The sequence below is a fragment of the Trichoderma harzianum genome, assembly GCF_003025095.1.
Source record: "Trichoderma harzianum CBS 226.95 unplaced genomic scaffold M431scaffold_16, whole genome shotgun sequence".
Taxonomy (NCBI): Eukaryota; Fungi; Ascomycota; class Sordariomycetes; order Hypocreales; family Hypocreaceae; genus Trichoderma; species Trichoderma harzianum.
The window spans coordinates 309,370-326,112 of NW_020209264.1; the positions used below are offsets into that span (position 1 = coordinate 309,370).

Sequence of the window (16,743 nt, forward strand, 5' to 3'; positions counted from 1 at the left end):
CAGTTGGTCATCTTGGGCATTACCAAATCCACCCGCCTCAGCACTAACATCGCCATCTTCCGAACCTCTAGCTGCGCTGGGTTGAATCGTGATTGGATGTTTCACAGAACCATCCCAATTTTAGGACGTTAGCAAGACTGACCAACACGCCTGGGCTTGGGGCTGTCAGCACCATAAAGGAGCTAGCTTGAGCCTGCGCCGCCACCGGCTTGGGCTAGTTCCGTCTTTTCAATAAGCTAATTGCTGTCAGCCACATCACAGCTGGTCCTATTATTAGGAACAGGGCACTTACTAAGGCGTCGAGACCTTGGACTATGAATAAATCACCTGCGATGGAGACAACGACGCCAATCTCATTTGACAAACAGCCACAAGTGCGCTCTAGCTGCATACAGCTACAGCTCTGGCAGTAAGCTGGCATGGGGAGCTATTTGCATTGTTTTATTTTGTCTTGCTTGCTTGATGCCGCACCCGCTTTACAAAGCATTTCTAGGAATAGACACGAGAGATGCGAGGAAAACGCAATTTTACTCAACGTTGTACAAACTCGACCAACATGCGTCGCCATTGCTTGGCCGAATCCTTCCAAGTTACGGTGTACAGCCAACAGCTTCAGGAACACATTTTTTCTATACCGCTTCAACAAAAAAAAATAGAAACAAAAAGCTTCAAACCTGAAATCCCCTTCTACTTTCGTGATATTACCTCTTTTGGTCGCGACGTCATACCGCCCGCCCAGCTCCTCGGGTACCTTTTGAGTGGCGCCCAAACATCGACAAACATCTACAGCTTCATCCAAGCCCCCGAATCTTAACCGGCTTACCCACGTGGAGGCACAACACAAGTGCTGACCCCGGAGTTTACAGAGTTTTTTTGTTTCGTTTCTTCGGTTCTTAATCTAGAGCATAAAAAATCAGGCCACATGCTAGTCTCATTACAGTATTCTTCCCTAGAACTGCCATTGCTCTGCTTGGAAGTGCTGACGCCTGACTCGGAGCTGTTCGCCTTGTGGAGTAGCCTTGTGTGTCCAAGCAAACAAGAGTTCTGCTGGCGTCTTTGCCCAAAGCATCTGCAAATACGATAAGACTGTCATTTTAGCGCTTGTGCTACGAGGGACAGATCATTTAATAGTCCGTCGGGGATGGATGGGAGATGCAGCCACAAACACGGAGAGATTTCTGTTCACTGCAGCAAGGTGGAATGCCAAAACGCCTGATCCTACCCAAAGGATGACCGCCCAGCCGCCATCTGCGGAACCAGACGCAGGTCACTTTGCGGAACGAGATTGGCTTGGGCACTGATCTCGCGCTGATACCCTTGTGGTTGTATTCATGCTATGGTAATAAGGTACACTTGATAAGGCAGCCAATCAGTCTCATGCCCAGGGCATCCTCCCTGCAGGGCGAACTCGTACAAATCTTGACTAGTCGTGTGGGATTACGCTGACCAGTTCCCGCAGCCGATGCAACGCTTCAATAATTGTTGCTTCGCGGATTTGTTCTCTCGCTCCTGGAAAGTTGAACGGTCCCCAAGCACGAGTACCAGATGGTCCGGCGATTCCAATGTATACCATGCCGACCGGTTTGTTGTCTTGAGTCCCAGGACCAGCAACACCTGTCGTGCCAATCCCCCACGTTGTCTCGTCGCCGTCAATGTTGGTGATTCGGCGAGCTCCTTCTGCCATTTGCTTCGCGACATCCGCGTGGATGGCGCCTTCAAGCGCGATGAGACCGCCATCAACACCCAGGAGCTTTTCTTTGAGAGGCGTTGCATACGAGACAACTCCGCCCCGAAACACGGTGCTGGCACCGGATACAGAAGTGATGGCGGCCATGACGCCGCCGGCCGTCAAAGATTCGGCCACTCCAAGAGTTTGACCTGCGTCTTTGAGCTTCTTGACTAGGTCGGATGCAATATCATACACGGTTTCCGTGCTACGTTGGACTTTTGGCGACACAGACTCCATGCTTGTCTATCAAATAGGTGGGTGATGCAAATTGAGTGATTGAGATAATAATATAGTTCGCGACAAGTACTCTTCTAACAAGTAGCATCTTCTCTCGGAAATTGTTACAACAAGTTTTACCATGGCCTTTATACAAGACATTCGCATCTCGAGGAACGGAGTCCTAAGAGCAGCCGCATCGCAGGGAACGGAGTTCTAAGGACAGTTTGATGGGCTTTTTGCTGTTGCCTATAGGCCTCTATTCTCACCTACACGTAGCCACAAGAGAGCCAGAATCCTGCAGCCTTGAGATATGGATTTGCCAAGCAGAGCCCCAAAATTGCTAAACAGCATCTCGTGTCCCCAGTTTAATGATGATAACAACACATGTTCATAGTCTTTTCCTCTCAAAGCCCTTGTCAAGCGGCGATAACACCTTCAAGCAAGTTTAACAGCAACACAACATTCCGAGCAGGAACTCCATCTTGTGATTATAATAGCCCACTAGGACTGGAAAGTCGACCGCGGGGAGGCGAACAAGCAGAGATCGAAACAAGCGAGACCGCAAAATAAATAAGTGCATACATTCAGCGGTATAAGCACCTACTCGGCTCATCAAGTGGTGCTTTTATAAGGGAGCCCTATTCCGCCAGCACCCGAATCTTACCATAACTACCTATACTAGCATTTACTATAAACATATAGATAGGGTAGCAGGTACTACAGAAATATAGATATAATAGCAGATAGTTGAGAAAACAGTTGTATAATTTAATGCGCGGGGGTTTCTGTCCTCCGCTTGGCGGGGTCTACCTCGCCTCAGCCCTTGTTCAACTTCCGACAGGGAGACATCTAATCAAATTAGGCAGACCATCTTTCGAGGGTCCCTCTACGGTGTCACTGCATTGTATATGTAAACACTCGAGGCTTGGCACGATTTCAGCCTTAAAGTCACTATTGATATGCATATGCCAATCTGTCCTTAAACTAGGGTCAGTTGCTGCCTCTCAGATTGACTCATAAACACGTCCAGTTCAAAACACGTTGCGTTAACTCCTATCCTTTCGTATCGGAGAGGCGCCCCATCAACATGGCGCAAGAGGAGGAGGTGCGTCGTAATAGTCTCAGCGCTCTCCCCCGACTCGTCCCATTCGGAAGAGGTGGTTCGACCAAAGAGTAAACACAGAACTTGTGAGCCAGAGGGGACAAATCCTTTCCCGGGTACGTCTAACTTGTAGTCTGGGTTAAAAGTGGCAAATTGTCCCCCAATCTGCAGCCCATAATCTTCCGTAGCTCTACTGTCAGTCAAAATGCTGGACGTACCCGAGGCATCTTTTTGTGACTCCGAGATGCTTTTCCATTCTCGACCGTGGTATACAATGCCGGAAGCAACGTGTCCGGAGAGCGACACCATCCCGCTCACCACATCGCCTAAAAGAGGATCACCAGAATACTGCACATCGTTTCCCAAAAACTCAATGCCTTCCAGAGATACTTGCCAGCACTCAACATCTCCAGACACGGATGCCCATGACCATGTCGGCATACGCATATCAGGCCTTGGATGAAGAGGAGGCTCGCTGAGATACCAGAAGAACGTCTCTTCAAGCTCCTTCTCCCAGAATCCACAGAGATACTCTGCCGGATCGTAATCTTTTGCTGATGCAATCGCCTTACCGATCCCTGCCAAAGCTGGAAGTCTATCGGTGGTGACCGTAAGCGGACGCTTAGCATAGCCTTTAATTACTTGGGACCATGATTTGGTTGCGGGAGATCGCTTATACCAGTCTCGAGCGCCGAAAATGCGCGTATTGGTGTCATACCATCCGCATTCGCACCGAGTTTCCTCAAAGCATTCCCATATGAGCTCGTTTTGCGTAAAGTGAAGCATCCGGCGTGACAACAGCTGCTCCTGATACACCCAGCCTCGGTTCAAGAGTGGCCACTCAATGTCAGGATTCTCGGCGGCCATGGTATCGGCGCTGGATTCAATGCCGAGCCAGGTGAAGTGATGCTTCCTACGACGTATAAAGATAGACTGGCCATCTATTTGGGCGACATCTACGGATATTTCCTGAGGCATGCTGTGATCTCGAAAGAGACTTTGATCGGACTGGTCGCACCACGAAGCCGCCACAGTAAGTTCAGCGTTTGTATAGATGGAGGCCATCAGCGCTGCCTCTCGTTTCCAGTCGTCTTTGTCATCCTGAATGATGCATAAGCAATCAATCCATATGTACTCAATGCCTAATCGACGTAGCACAAGTACGACATCCTGCATCATCCGAGGCAGATATGCTATAGGCATGCCATTCTGCTTCCGATCCAGAAAGTTGGAGGTTAAGAGAGACTTGGACGGCGTTTCTTTTGTCCACCTATGGCTCAGGGCGGCGTAGGGTACAGGAGCCGGCTTCTCGACGAGCTCGAGAATATTACTGTCTGTCCGGCTGTCTCCTAGATAGAGTAACCGATTAGGCACAAACTCCGCATCGCTGACTCGACATTCCCCATGAGAAGTCCGACACTCCGTTAGCCACTTTGCTGCCTGATCGAGAGCTTCGTTGTCTCCAGTCGTGCGTGAGAGCTTGTAGCCTCGGCACAGCACGACGTGCGGTGAGGGATCATCCGCAAAGAACACCGGCCTGTCCAACGGCGCCTCGCTACTACAAATCTCAAAGACTTGGCTAGTACCATCGGCACTTGTAATCTCCAGAAGTGGACTTCCCGGTGAGTTTAGGTGCGGCTCCCACCTTGCCACCTCGAAGCCAGCGGCTCCAAAGCTTTCAAATGCCGAGGCGAGAGCCTTGCACCGATCACAGCCGCGCTTGGAGGACTTGATTAAATCTGCATAGCTAAACTCGTGGTCATCGCTCTCTGCAAATGCGTACTCGTACCGGCCGCCTATGTCGGATGAGAGTGATTTAGCCGTCGGATTGAGCTCAAAGAGACAGGCACCGCACCACTGCCGTTCTTTCTTCGGCAACAAAGACTTGAACAAATCGAGCATGGTTTCTGATTTTTGTCTGTATCCGGACTTTCACATCCAATGAGAGTCAATCGTCTCGGTGACAGGGGAGGGGGCTGCAGAGGAAAAGGCTTCGGAAAGGGGAAATGGAGGGGCAAAGGCTTTTTCTTTTTCTTTTCCGAGTTGCCTTTTACTGTAGGGCGTCGAAGAACGGCGTCTGACAGCGCGCTGAGCACTACTCCGGATTCGACATGTAGAGAGATGTTGACAATTGATCGGGGTTATGCGAGCGCTCTACAGGCGATACTGACTCGCGAGGAGTTTTAAACGCCGAGGTGCAAGTCCTGGACGAATAGTAATCGCTTCCCTAGTGCAAAAAAGGCTTCCTCTGCTGACGCCCTCGATGTGAGCGCGCTTGCGATGTTACAGGGGGGCTGAGCGAACGATTATCCCATATTAAGGGGGCTAAACTAGGCACGGAAAAAGGATCACCATAGGCCATTCCGGAGCTTGTGCGAAAAGACACTCGTGGACGTATCCGATTTGCACTGATTGGCCAATCCTGCTTATGCGTCTCATGGCATGACCTACAAGAGGTGCAAACCGCGACGAGTTTGGATTGCCGAACGAATACACGGCTTATTTTGCTGATGACAGCCACGGATGCAAATTAAGGTCCTTCTGTCTTTGGAAATCCGCACGTATGACCATGGCAAGACCTGAAAAATAATATGTAAATGCACTTTTGTTGGCGCGTCGTTTCCATCGCGCGCGCGTAAGTCTCTGCTCTGGTAGGAACAGCGTCTATCCGTAAATGTACCTATATCCAGAAAAAACGTAGTCCAGCGAAGGCTTATGGCTACGAAAGCTATGACTCTTCATGAACCTTCATGATCAAGGAGAGTTCTACTTAAGCATAATGAGTATGTTGTATTTTGACCAGCATCGAACTGCCGAATCGTGCCGTTGCGGGAATGCCTAGGGCGGGCATTGTAAGCATGGATGGAGTAGCCTCTAGCGGCTGACGATGGGATTTGCATCACAAGATTTCCCGTTTGCGAGAACCCCCTACCCTACGATAGATTACAATTACGTCGTTCGTGAAGAAAGATTTTGCCCGTTAATGCGATGAAGCCCTTGTTCGGGCTTTAGCTTTGCTGGGCAATATTTTCCGACTTTCTGCATTAAGGTAAGTCTCGTCAAAGTCTAATCGAATACGATAGTAGCAGCTGAAAAGTAAACGATTCTTGATTTGAATTCTCTCCTGAACGGCCGATGGTTTAGGCAGAAACATTCTGGGTGCCGACGCTCCGTATGTATACTCGTAAGATGCATGTCTAATATTTTGCTATGCTTAGCTGCTAGTGACCTGAGCTTATTATGCAGGCTTGCATGTTCCAATACAACGTGGCAGCGCCATCCTACCGGCATGAGGATTATCACCAAAGCCGGCATCTTAGCTGGCACCGAATAGTCTGAGGATTGCTTCGTATACTAGACAAGATACAGCAAGTGATATGCGAAACGCCCAGCAAGCGGCACTGGCTGTGCATAGTCAGCCTCTCGCGCTTCAAGGGCTAATTTTCCGGTAGGATGAACGCGTCTGACTCTTCACACCATCAAGGTACCTGGCTCACCTGAGGTTGAAGTGGTCGTGGTCGTCAGAGCTGAAATGGTTGGCTGCGGGCTATGGATCGTCGCTTCAAAGCTGTTCTTACAACTCGCTTTGGGAACACATCATACACGCCGAATACCCGTAATGGAGGTGAAGCAACATGTATTACTCACAATTCGGCATTATTACCCCAGAATGTTGGAATTGCGGAGAAGCAAGCGGAGCACAAGGACGCTCTTCGTATTCATACAAGTAATCACAATTTACAGCAGAAGGCACTCAAGAGAGAGCTCTCAAGGAGATACAAATCACACTCTAGGGCCCATGGGTTGTTTTCGTGAGCATGGCCGCATGGCCGCATGGCCGCATGTTCACGCCGCTGGAGCTCCAGTGCTTTGAATGCGACCGAGGATCTAGAACATGTGGGGGATGATCAGCTGTGCTGATTTCCCGTGTTCGAATAGCCTTTGAGCTCACGGACTCGTAGCTCGTCGATCCGGGCCACGACCGATGACTGGGTTAGGAATGTCGATTTTGCCGGCATCCCGTGTCAGTTCTTCGGAACGTGCTCAACTCCTGAACTCCGGACTCCGTTGCCTGTCTCTGCTTCTGCTTTTCCTCCGCTTCACGAATCAACTTGGCACTTCGTTCCTAGATTGGCGTTTCCCGTTGGTGGCGAAATCGACCAAGCCTAACTTGAAAGGTCAAGCAAATTATGGGGATTTGGCCCCCCTCGCTAATTTAAGGTCCCTGGACGGTGACTTTTGTCTGTTCCTGACATTTTACCGTAGCATTACCACCGCTGAGTCCGGCAGGAACGCAATTGTGTGGATGGCTCAACTCTCTATTGGAAGAAGAAGCGAACTGTATCTATTCTTGAGTAACAGGGCTCGTACGGCTGACAACTGCAACTCCGGTCTGACACGGGATGCTCGGTTTTATTTTGACCGCCGAGTCGCGATCCTCTGGCTCCCAAGTCTCTGATCGTTCTTGTCTGAATAGGGAGTAGTACCCAGTAGCGAGATGTTGAAACCGGCAACCAACCACGCTTTGATCCACAACAGCCCCGTGAGCTGGTGATAGTTGAAGATGGACATGGAAAAGGAAAAGGGACTCCAGATTCGTGTAGGGAGTATCCTAGTTGGCGATGAGTTTCGTAGTATACTCGGCACACCGAGTGGTGCAGGGATCCATCTCGACTGTACGGAGTAAGCCATTCGACGATACGATGACATGAGCGTTCCATTCTTGTTTACTCAAAGTCAGCGGGCTCGCCCTGACCGATAGATGAAGCCCAAGGCACCGGAATCTAAAAACCACCTGAACTTGTACGTTTCCAGTAGCCATGCGAGGTGTCTCGTTGACGAGTATATGGTTTCCGGTTAGGCTGGTCGGTTGTGGGTTTCATTGTTACCGCGCTAGAGCTGTCGAGGGACCTCCATAGGGGATGGCTGTCCGTACCCTGGCAATTCCTACTCAACTTCGCTTCGGACCGATCTCAATGGCATGTTTCAACCTCGCAAGTTCCGGGGGGTGGACTATTGCTCTGACTATCGCTGAGAAGCTTCATTCGTGACAGCCGGGTAGGCGGTAAACTGTAGAGCTGACAGTCCCGCTCCCCACCGGATCCTCGTCCGCAGCCGTCATGGATCGTTGGAAGGGGGCCGAGACAGATATATAAAGGCCTTGGTTGAAGCCCTCGGTTTCAAGAGAGTTCCTCACGCCAACCGGGTCAATCACATCTTAAGCCAACCTCTTCGACACATTCACAATGTTGTCGATTGCTGGCACCCTCCGCCAACTCGGCCTCAGCGCCCTTGCTGCCGCCGCAGCTCTGTCTTCTCTCAGCAGTGCCGCCGCAGTTTCCACCTCCAACATCCAGGTCCGATCTCTGGAGGAGCGTGCTGCCGCCGGTAACCGCCTGGTCTTTTGCCACTTCATGGTTAGTAAAAGGATGTGCTTGACGATGCAATACAAGGCTAATTGAATGTCTAGATTGGCATTGTTGGTGACCGTGGAAGTGCTTCCGACTACGATGGCGACATGCAGCGAGCCAAGGCTGCCGGTATCGACGCCTTTGCCCTCAACATCGGCACTGACGACTACACCGTCACCCAGCTCAACTACGCTTACCAGTCTGCCGCCAACAACGGCATGAAGGTCTTCATCTCCTTCGACTTCAACTGGTACCACCCCGGCAGCGACGCTACCCGTGTTGGTCAGTTGATTGCCCAGTACGCCAACCAGCCCGCCCAGCTCCAAGTCAACGGTCGTGTTTTCGCTTCTTCCTTCGCCGGTGATGGCCTCGATGTCAACGCCATGCGTTCTGCTGCTGGCACCAACGTCTACTTCGTCCCCAACTTCCACCCCGGCCAGTCTTCCAACGCCAACATCGACGGTGCCCTGAACTGGATGGGCTGGGACAGCAACGGTAACAACAAGGCCCCTACTCCCGGTGCCAACGTCACTGTCGCTCAGGGTGATGCTTCCTACCAGAGCTGGCTCGGCGGCAAGACCTATCTCGCTCCCGTCTCTCCCTGGTTCTCTACTCACTACGGCCCCGAGGTCAGCTACAGCAAGAACTTTGTCTTCCCTGGTGGCGCTCTCCTGTTCAACCGATGGCAGCAAGTCCTCCAACAGGGTTTCCCCATGGTTGAGATCATCACCTGGAACGACTATGGTGAGTCTCACTACGTTGGACCCCTGAGCTCCAAGCACGGAGACGACGGTAACTCCAAGTGGACCAACGACATGCCCCACGACGGTTTCCTCGACCTGTCCACTCCCTTCATTGCCGCCTACAAGAACGGAGACACCAACGTTGCCAACTACATCCAGACCGAGAAGGTCGTCTACTGGTACCGCCGTAACCTAAAGACCCTCAACTGCGATGCTACCGACACCACCGCTGGCCGACCCGCCAACAACGACAGCGGCAACTACTTTGAGGGTATTCCCAACGGCTACCAGACCATGGACGACAATGTCTACGTTGTCACTCTCCTCAAGTCTCCCGCCACCTTGAGCGTCACCTCCGGTGGCAACTCCCAGTCCTTCAACGCCCCTGCTGGTGCCAACATCTTCACTGTCCCCGCCGGCCTCGGCAAGCAGAGCTTCGTTGTCAACCGCAACGGCCAGAACATCCTCTCTGGAACCTCTCTGATGGACATCACCAACGTCTGCGCCTGCGGTATCTACAACTTCAACCCCTATGTCGGAACTCTCCCTGCTGGACCCTCCGACCCTCTCAGCGGTGATGGCCTCACCTCTCTGGTTTCTGGTCTCCGTGTCACCACCTGCCAGCCTCATCCTTCTCTGGGCACCAACCCTTCTTCCCCGGTTACTCCTCCTGCCAACCCCACCAGCAACTCTCCTCCTCCCAACTCTCCTCCTCCCGCTTCTCGTACCAGCAGCGCCCCTCCTGCTGATCCCACCAACTGCAATGGTGGAACCAACGCCGCCGGCCAGTCTGGCAACTTTGCTGGTCTCTGCAGCTTCTCTTGCAGGTAAGTTATTCGTATTTCACTTGTTTAATAGCCTGCTAACCTCTTCGATAGCTTCGGATACTGCCCGGTCGGACCTTGCACTTGCACAAGCTTCGGACCCGCCGGAACTCCTCCATCAGGCGACGGCCGTAATGGTTGCCCTACTGCAGGAGAACCCGACTCATATAAAGGGCTGTGCTCTTTCAGTTGCTCACACGGGCCAGTATATCTACGTCTATTTCGAAGTATTATTGCTAACTATTTTATAGATACTGTCCCGAGGGAGCTTGCCAGTACTGCTAGACGTCCGGAAGTGAAGCTATTCGCGGAAAGGTACGTACCTCGGCGAAACACCGGATGGTGTGACCTGGAACCGTTTGCCATTAAGGTAAACATAATATTTGTATATAGAATCAATGCAATTGTATATTTTGATGATGCATCTGGTGTCCCTAAGTGCAACATGTGAAGTCGTTCTGGTGTGGAGCTTCTGGCCTGTGCCGGTAACATGTGGGGTGACGATTATTTCCATATCTGTTAATGTGTTTGTGATACCAGACTTTATAATTGCAAATTGGAGATGACAGTCGAGATAGAATATGTCAAATCAACTGCGGTATCGAGTATCGTGCTTTTTCATTCCTTCTTCCGTGTTCATTTTGTTGCGTCCTCACTCACTCATTCATTTATTTTTTGTCCTCGACAAAGGCTCCCACCACCTTAAAATTTAATATTGGATGTTCTAATCGACGAAACCGTCGACTCCTGCAACGGACATCGCAGGTCCGTCTTCTTCTTCCTCTTCCTGTTCTTCTTCTTGGTCTTAGGCCATAGGTCCAACTAGCGTAGGAGGTGGCGTAGTGGCGGTAGCGGACAGGTAAGTTAATACGCATCAGAAGTAATAGTAGAAGAAAGTAGTAATAGTAGAAAGAAAATAGCGATAGTAGAGAGGGTAGTGACGATGGGAAAACGGAGGGATAGTAGAAGAAGAAACCTTTGTTGCAACTAGATACTCGGCAGTCACTAAGATACTGGAGAGCCAACTCTGGATGCTGGCTAGCAACACCACATGAAACTTACAAGAAATAGACAATTTGGCGGTGCCTATGATGTAGCATCTCCAGAGTCAATTATGTCTGGGCTATCTCTCGGCCGAGACTTTATTTCGAAGGCATGGGTAAAGGACAGAAAGTTCTTTGAAGGAACATCGCTAGCTAGTTTGTTCACGCGAAGTGCATGGCCATGCAGGTATTGAGCTCGCTTCATAATCGACTATTAACATTATTCTCTTCAATTAAAAATTAAACTTGGGGTTGATTACGCGTTAGAAAGCTCACTATCTCCTTGCTATTATAAAATACTCAAGAGAAGTCATCATAGCTTACTTGTACCTTGGGAACAGATCTTGCAAAATGCCAACGCAATATCTTTCCTGGTTTTACGCGAACCCACACAAATCTAAATTATAAAATAGGCAAGCAAGCATCATGGACCCTCGGGGAACAGCTGTTACTTTGCAGAGATACTTTACCAGTTCTCTAATTCCTGTATTGGCTTATAGTTAATAATTTCATCCCAGCATAGTAACTGTATTGTTTGTTTCATTACTTAGCCGTTGGTATGAGTATATAACAATCTGATATATAACGTTACTAGAATAGACTTGTAGGATAGATTAAGTTTGTATTGATGGGAAATTACAGCCTTGTGATTTATTCAAGTTGTTCTAACGTAGTGTATAAATCTGGTCCTTGAGGTGCCCAGCCGAGTGATTTAGAGTTGTTACATTCTATGAGCATGTTACCAGCAATATATCTGGCGGTAAATCCTGCGTCCTTGTACGCAACAGATTTAGTCTCGAAAGATGTGATTTTGCCACGTCGGGCTTGGAGCTTAGCAAGTGCAGCAGCAACCTTTTTGCTTGGCTCTTCACTGTAGATGCCATTATACCAGTAACGATAAACGTCTTCTGGTTCATAATTGTTGACAGTGTTGAGAATCTTTTGATATACGAGCATCATGAGCGAGACGATGTCGTCGACATGAACGACCCCGAATACCGAAGTGCCACTGCCAACGTAAACACCAAAGCCGAGAGATTCTATATTTTGCGTCATGTAGTCAATCCACCTTCCTGGGGCAAATGCTGAAGCCAATCCTATAGATCTGCCAATGTGGCGTTCACTGTGACCATAAGTACCACCGGGGCAAACGAAATAAACCTTTGCCTCCCCTTTATTAGCAGCTACAAATAGTAACTCGTCACAAGGCCCATTTGGAAGATTCGCTGCAGTGATGGTACGAACATCATCTGGATTCGCGTCATCAAACGGATGGTCCGTTGGTATATAATCCCCGGATTCGCTGTTGTCGACAAAGTTTCCAGCGCCACTGAGATGATACACAACTGACATCGTCCCCGTCTGAGACTTGCGTGTACGTACGCCTCGAAGAATGGCATCCGTTACTGAAGGATCCATTGAGCTCGCAAAGTTGAATATCAGTGAATGAGACGATGCTAACTTCTCAATTTCATGAAGCTGGTCGAAGGTTCCATGGACGACAGTGGTGTTTCCGAGATTGCGCAGGGCTCCATCCAACTCAACACTCCGAAGATAAAAGGTTATTGGAATCTCAGGATATTTTTCACGGAAAGATGTAATAAATGCTCCTGCATTCTAATTTAGAACAATTCTCTATAGCTGGTGTTCAAACTCACCTCCAATCTGCCCAGACACTCCGAGATATAGTATAGTAGCCATTGTAATGAGAGTCCAGTTGGAAAGCAATGTATCAGTAGAGACTCGGGTAATCTTAATCTTTAGCAGTTTTTCCCAGTTGGTAGTCGGAAAATCGTTAAATAAAAATGAAATTTGTAGTGTCGGTTCTGATATCTTTTATAGTAAATCACAGATGTATTAACCTGTTAGACTTATTGGACAAGGTGTGTATAGCGTGCTGTATTGCTAATCATAACTGGCCCCACGCTCAGTAAAGTTCTTGGCGACCATTCTCTTCCTAATAATACACGCCATGTACCAAAGGTTGCTAGTGCTTTGCTGACGAAGCTATAGTAGAAGGTTCATATGAGATGACAAATTGACTGAAGATAACTCTTTTTCTCTTTCTGGGAAAAGATCAAGGTTCTCGAGCAGCAAAGAACAATAAAGAAGCGCCCCGATATCCTATCGAAGTAAGTTGCATTATGATGGTGGAGGTCTATATTAACGCCTCGCTTACCGAACAGGATTGGTACTATCTAGTACATGTAAGGTATTTATGACATCACGGACCTCTACTAGAGGTGTCGCGCACTCTGCTAACATGCAGCTAGCAAACACCTACTACCTCTTTAAGTTTCGCCTTGGAGGGCTGAGATCTCAGATACCTGCTCCTATTTAAGATCGGTCTATGCAGAGCAACAGCTAAATTAGGAAATGTTAATTAGAAACGCTAACGTAGAAGCCGCCCTACCTGTTATATAACACTGTGCTAAGCACTAACTAGTTTTATAAGTAGTTGATGTAAATGACTCGAAGAGGCACAATTGTTTTGCGTTCTTGTCGTCGTTTTGATATTACAAATTTTGCTCCCTTGATCGTACTATTCATTTGTTTACAAAAAAATCGCGCATTTATAAGAAGAAAGAGACTAATTTAGTTGTGAGCTTCACTCTAGGTCAAAAGTAAATGGCATGCTCGGGGTGGTCAACCAAAATTTTGACGGAGATAAGACCCTCGCAAACCAGAAGACCATAGCCAAATCAAGCACGTTAGTAATTCCAGGCACGATTCAAGGGGGAAAAGTTGGCGGCTTCCAGAGGGCCAACCCCAACCCCCTGAGCGGTTTCTAAGCTAGCTCCTCTACTACCCTGCAGCGGTGTCTGAGTTAGTTTATTTACACTCTATTTCATCATATACCATGGCATTTGTCTTTCATTTTCTTTATGGGGAGTACAATTCGGATTCGGTTTACGGGGCGGGTTTGCAAGCGACGGAGATATCACATCAAGTTATATAGACTAGACTTTCCCTGACCACAATACATATTGGTTCAAAAATCTTCTGATGATCTCAAAGCATATTATTTACAATACATGTGACTTATTTGAACGCTTTCATCCCCTGACGTCCTGTAGAAAACATCAAACACCAATCCCAAACGCCGGGGACAGAGCCGGGATCCGGCCCCACATAACCGGAGGTTAGACTTCGGCAAAACCCAAGATATCCCTATGACATCATTTGCCTCAGATACGCCGATGCGCGACGAGGCAAGCAACACATTTCCGCCAATGTCGCGTTCCAAGAGCTCGCCGAACTGTCGCACGACTAATATGTTTGTCTATTCCAGCCGCTGGAAGCAGCTGGGGCCAAGTCAACTGGCGAGCCTCAAAATCGTCCGACCAAATCAGTTTTTTAAGCTTATCTATGTCTTCGTCTGTAAGGAGTTTCTTCCGGCCGCGAGTCTCTTCGAATTCGTTGTGAAATGTCCTATCAGACGACGACTTGAGTATCTCATAGCCACGGGTTTTGCTGACTTGGCAGATTTGGAAGATATCCTGATAGCTGAAATCGATGCCATATCGCTGCTTTTGTAACTGCGCATATGCAACAGCGCCTTTAACCCGCGCCTTCCTTGGAGTATCGATATGATGGTAGGTAACCTCTGTTTGACGAGCCATTGTTGTTGATAGTAGAATATCAGATTGGACCTGAAAGGGCTGATTGGACTGATTAAAATACCCAGTAGAAATCGTCATGATGTCATTGAGATTGATGTCGCAAGGGTTCAGTTGGTTGTGCGTAATGACGGTGTTGTGTGCCGATCGTTTCCAAATTCCCTGTTTTCCCGATATCCACTTGCCGAGATTCTTCGTTCACCCTTTTTCTGCCTCTGCGCATCCCGATGATAATAATCTCAAAGCAAACAATGTAGTTGTGGTGACTATAGACTCCATCAAGCTACAGGAGCCTCGAATATTTGATTAGGTGGCGGCGGTCGGATAACGCGATTCTCAATACAAGCTGACCTTGGCACATTCGGTGTCATTGTATGCATCCGCTTCACTGTGCCGATTTATTTTGTTTTCGCCGACACCGCAACAAGTATTTAGGTCTTCCTTTGGCTAACTGAGAAAGATGGAGATCATTGTCGACTTTTGAAAGAGCTAGAAACGAACTGACTCTCCCTTCACTTCGTATCGTCATCTCAAGACCTACAGTATTTTCTGTACCAGCGTTAATTGTGATGCAACTGATGGGTGAACCGCACGATGTAGCTAAATTTGCACATGAAAACTTTTCTCTTGGTCCGTTGCTGTCTATTCTGTGGCATCTTTGTTAGATGATGCTGCTCTTGTCTTCCACGTTGGTTGGCGAAGAGCGAATTTCGTGTCCGCCCAATACAATTGTCTAAATGCTTTTCTACTCTTCATCAGTTGAGCTTCTAAAGACTGGGGCGTAGCCTTGCTCTCACCTAGCTATTGCGGTTTTACTGACCCTCTTGATAATAAATATAACCTCTACAAGTTAAGCTTAACACTAACACCAGTACTGGCGCCATAATACTCTAGCTCTTAAGAGTCTTATCTCTTATTAAGTTTTACTTAACGACATTAATGATCTTTTTTTAAAAGTTAGACGCTTAAGTTTAAGGTTGGTAATACTGGATAAGTGTGTTGTATAAAACGGTGTTTATATTTTTGTTTCTGCTTTGATGCTTAAATATATAGTAATCTAAGCTTATAATGATGCCAATGTCTCGTGAGTCCACTGTGTAATATCTTGAGGCTGTGAAGTGGTACTGCATACTAAAGGGAAAAGTGGTGGACAGAAAAAGCAAAACCGCAAAATAAATAAGTGTATACAATAAGCAATATAACTACCCATTCAGCTTAATGCTACACCATAAGTACTAGACAAATATAATTATATTAGTAAATCCTAAGAAATATAATTATATTAGCAGGTACTAAGGAATTATAGATTTAGTAGCCGATATTAAAGATGAATAAATATTATAGTAAATAGTAGAGAAAGTATAGGTCGCTAAAGGGAGTAGTAGATACTTAAAAAAACGGGCGTATAATTTAATGTGTGCGTGTTTATAATCTTCTCAGTCTCGGTTTTCCTGTCCACCACTTGAGTGGTTTGTCGGAGGTCCCAATTTGACATTCGCTTGGCCATTTTATTGAGTAAGATTGCTGGCTGATATCTGAAGACGTGTGTTTGGGTTTGGTGCTTAATGAATATTTGGAGTTATGTATGGAAAATGAAGGATACTGCACATATTATGCAAAAACCCACCGCCAGTGGTAATACGTGAGCCAGCGAAACTTTGCATTGTTCATTTTACATGAGAATTTTCTGCATAGAGTAACATCGCTTAGTTAATCTTCATCACCTACAGGCCATCATTCGTCATTTCCGACATCCCCAGCTCTGTGCCTGCATTGATACGTTACCTTACTAAAGTAATGCTTCTCAGGTTTGACATCTTCTGGCTGATAGGCTATTACTCAAGAGAGCTGTCATTGCAATGGCAAATCAGTACCTCTTTTAAACAAACGTGGATATGCAGTGTGACGCTTCTGAAAAGGTTATTTTTAATCGTACGCTGTTGTTCGTGACGTCTGTATCCTTCGGGTTATTCCCCGGCGTCATTCTCTATCCATTTGGATTACACAAACGATAGGATTCGAACCATCGTCTTCAGGCTAATCTTTGCTCCG

The 16,743-nt window shown here is 47.8% G+C and overlaps 6 protein-coding genes across 6 annotated transcripts; 2 read left to right on the top strand and 4 right to left on the bottom strand.

Moving 5' to 3' along the window:
* Positions 1-1,423: 1,423 nt before the first annotated feature.
* On the bottom strand, positions 1,424-1,966 carry M431DRAFT_499822 (hypothetical protein; the record flags this gene model as incomplete). Its single annotated transcript, XM_024917839.1, has 1 exon — positions 1,424-1,966. The coding sequence occupies one exon, from the start codon at positions 1,964-1,966 to the stop codon at positions 1,424-1,426; it is 543 nt and encodes a 180-aa protein (XP_024769482.1).
* A 961-nt stretch (positions 1,967-2,927) lies between these two features.
* M431DRAFT_9659 (hypothetical protein) lies at positions 2,928-4,952 on the bottom strand (the record flags this gene model as incomplete). The annotated part of the gene is made up of 1 exon (XM_024924841.1): positions 2,928-4,952. The coding sequence occupies one exon, from the start codon at positions 4,950-4,952 to the stop codon at positions 2,928-2,930; it is 2,025 nt and encodes a 674-aa protein (XP_024769483.1).
* Positions 4,953-8,256: 3,304 nt separating this feature from the next.
* Positions 8,257-10,446, top strand: M431DRAFT_152795 (carbohydrate-binding module family 24 protein). The gene is made up of 4 exons (XM_024912860.1): positions 8,257-8,467; positions 8,521-10,031; positions 10,083-10,229; positions 10,280-10,446. Exons 1-4 carry the CDS (start codon positions 8,297-8,299, stop codon positions 10,311-10,313), a joined length of 1,863 nt encoding a protein of 620 aa, XP_024769484.1. The 5' UTR covers positions 8,257-8,296; the 3' UTR covers positions 10,314-10,446.
* Positions 10,447-11,722: 1,276 nt separating this feature from the next.
* Positions 11,723-12,772, bottom strand: M431DRAFT_9661 (hypothetical protein; the record flags this gene model as incomplete). The annotated part of the gene is made up of 2 exons (XM_024924842.1): positions 11,723-12,681; positions 12,730-12,772. The coding sequence occupies 2 exons, from the start codon at positions 12,770-12,772 to the stop codon at positions 11,723-11,725; spliced, it is 1,002 nt and encodes a 333-aa protein (XP_024769485.1).
* A 1,229-nt stretch (positions 12,773-14,001) lies between these two features.
* On the bottom strand, positions 14,002-14,696 carry M431DRAFT_20303 (hypothetical protein; the record flags this gene model as incomplete). Its single annotated transcript, XM_024913352.1, has 1 exon — positions 14,002-14,696. A coding segment is annotated over one exon (437 nt), but the record flags the coding sequence as incomplete, so codon positions are not given.
* M431DRAFT_512581 (hypothetical protein) lies at positions 14,420-15,037 on the top strand. The gene is made up of 3 exons (XM_024919866.1): positions 14,420-14,452; positions 14,567-14,667; positions 14,763-15,037. Exon 3 carries the CDS (start codon positions 14,774-14,776, stop codon positions 14,999-15,001), a length of 228 nt encoding a protein of 75 aa, XP_024769487.1. The 5' UTR covers positions 14,420-14,452; positions 14,567-14,667; positions 14,763-14,773; the 3' UTR covers positions 15,002-15,037.
* Positions 15,038-16,743: the final 1,706 nt, after the last annotated feature.

Excerpts from the sequence above, each read along its gene's own strand:
- M431DRAFT_152795 (XM_024912860.1), top strand. The coding sequence starts at position 8,297 with ATGTTGTCGATTGCTGGCACCCTCCGCCAACTCGGCCTCAGCGCCCTT. Across the intron at positions 8,468-8,520 it reads TGGTCTTTTGCCACTTCATG|ATTGGCATTGTTGGTGACCG; the intron begins GTTAGTAAAAGG and ends TTGAATGTCTAG. Across the intron at positions 10,032-10,082 it reads CTCTGCAGCTTCTCTTGCAG|CTTCGGATACTGCCCGGTCG; the intron begins GTAAGTTATTCG and ends CCTCTTCGATAG.
- M431DRAFT_512581 (XM_024919866.1), top strand. The coding sequence starts at position 14,774 with ATGTCATTGAGATTGATGTCGCAAGGGTTCAGTTGGTTGTGCGTAATG.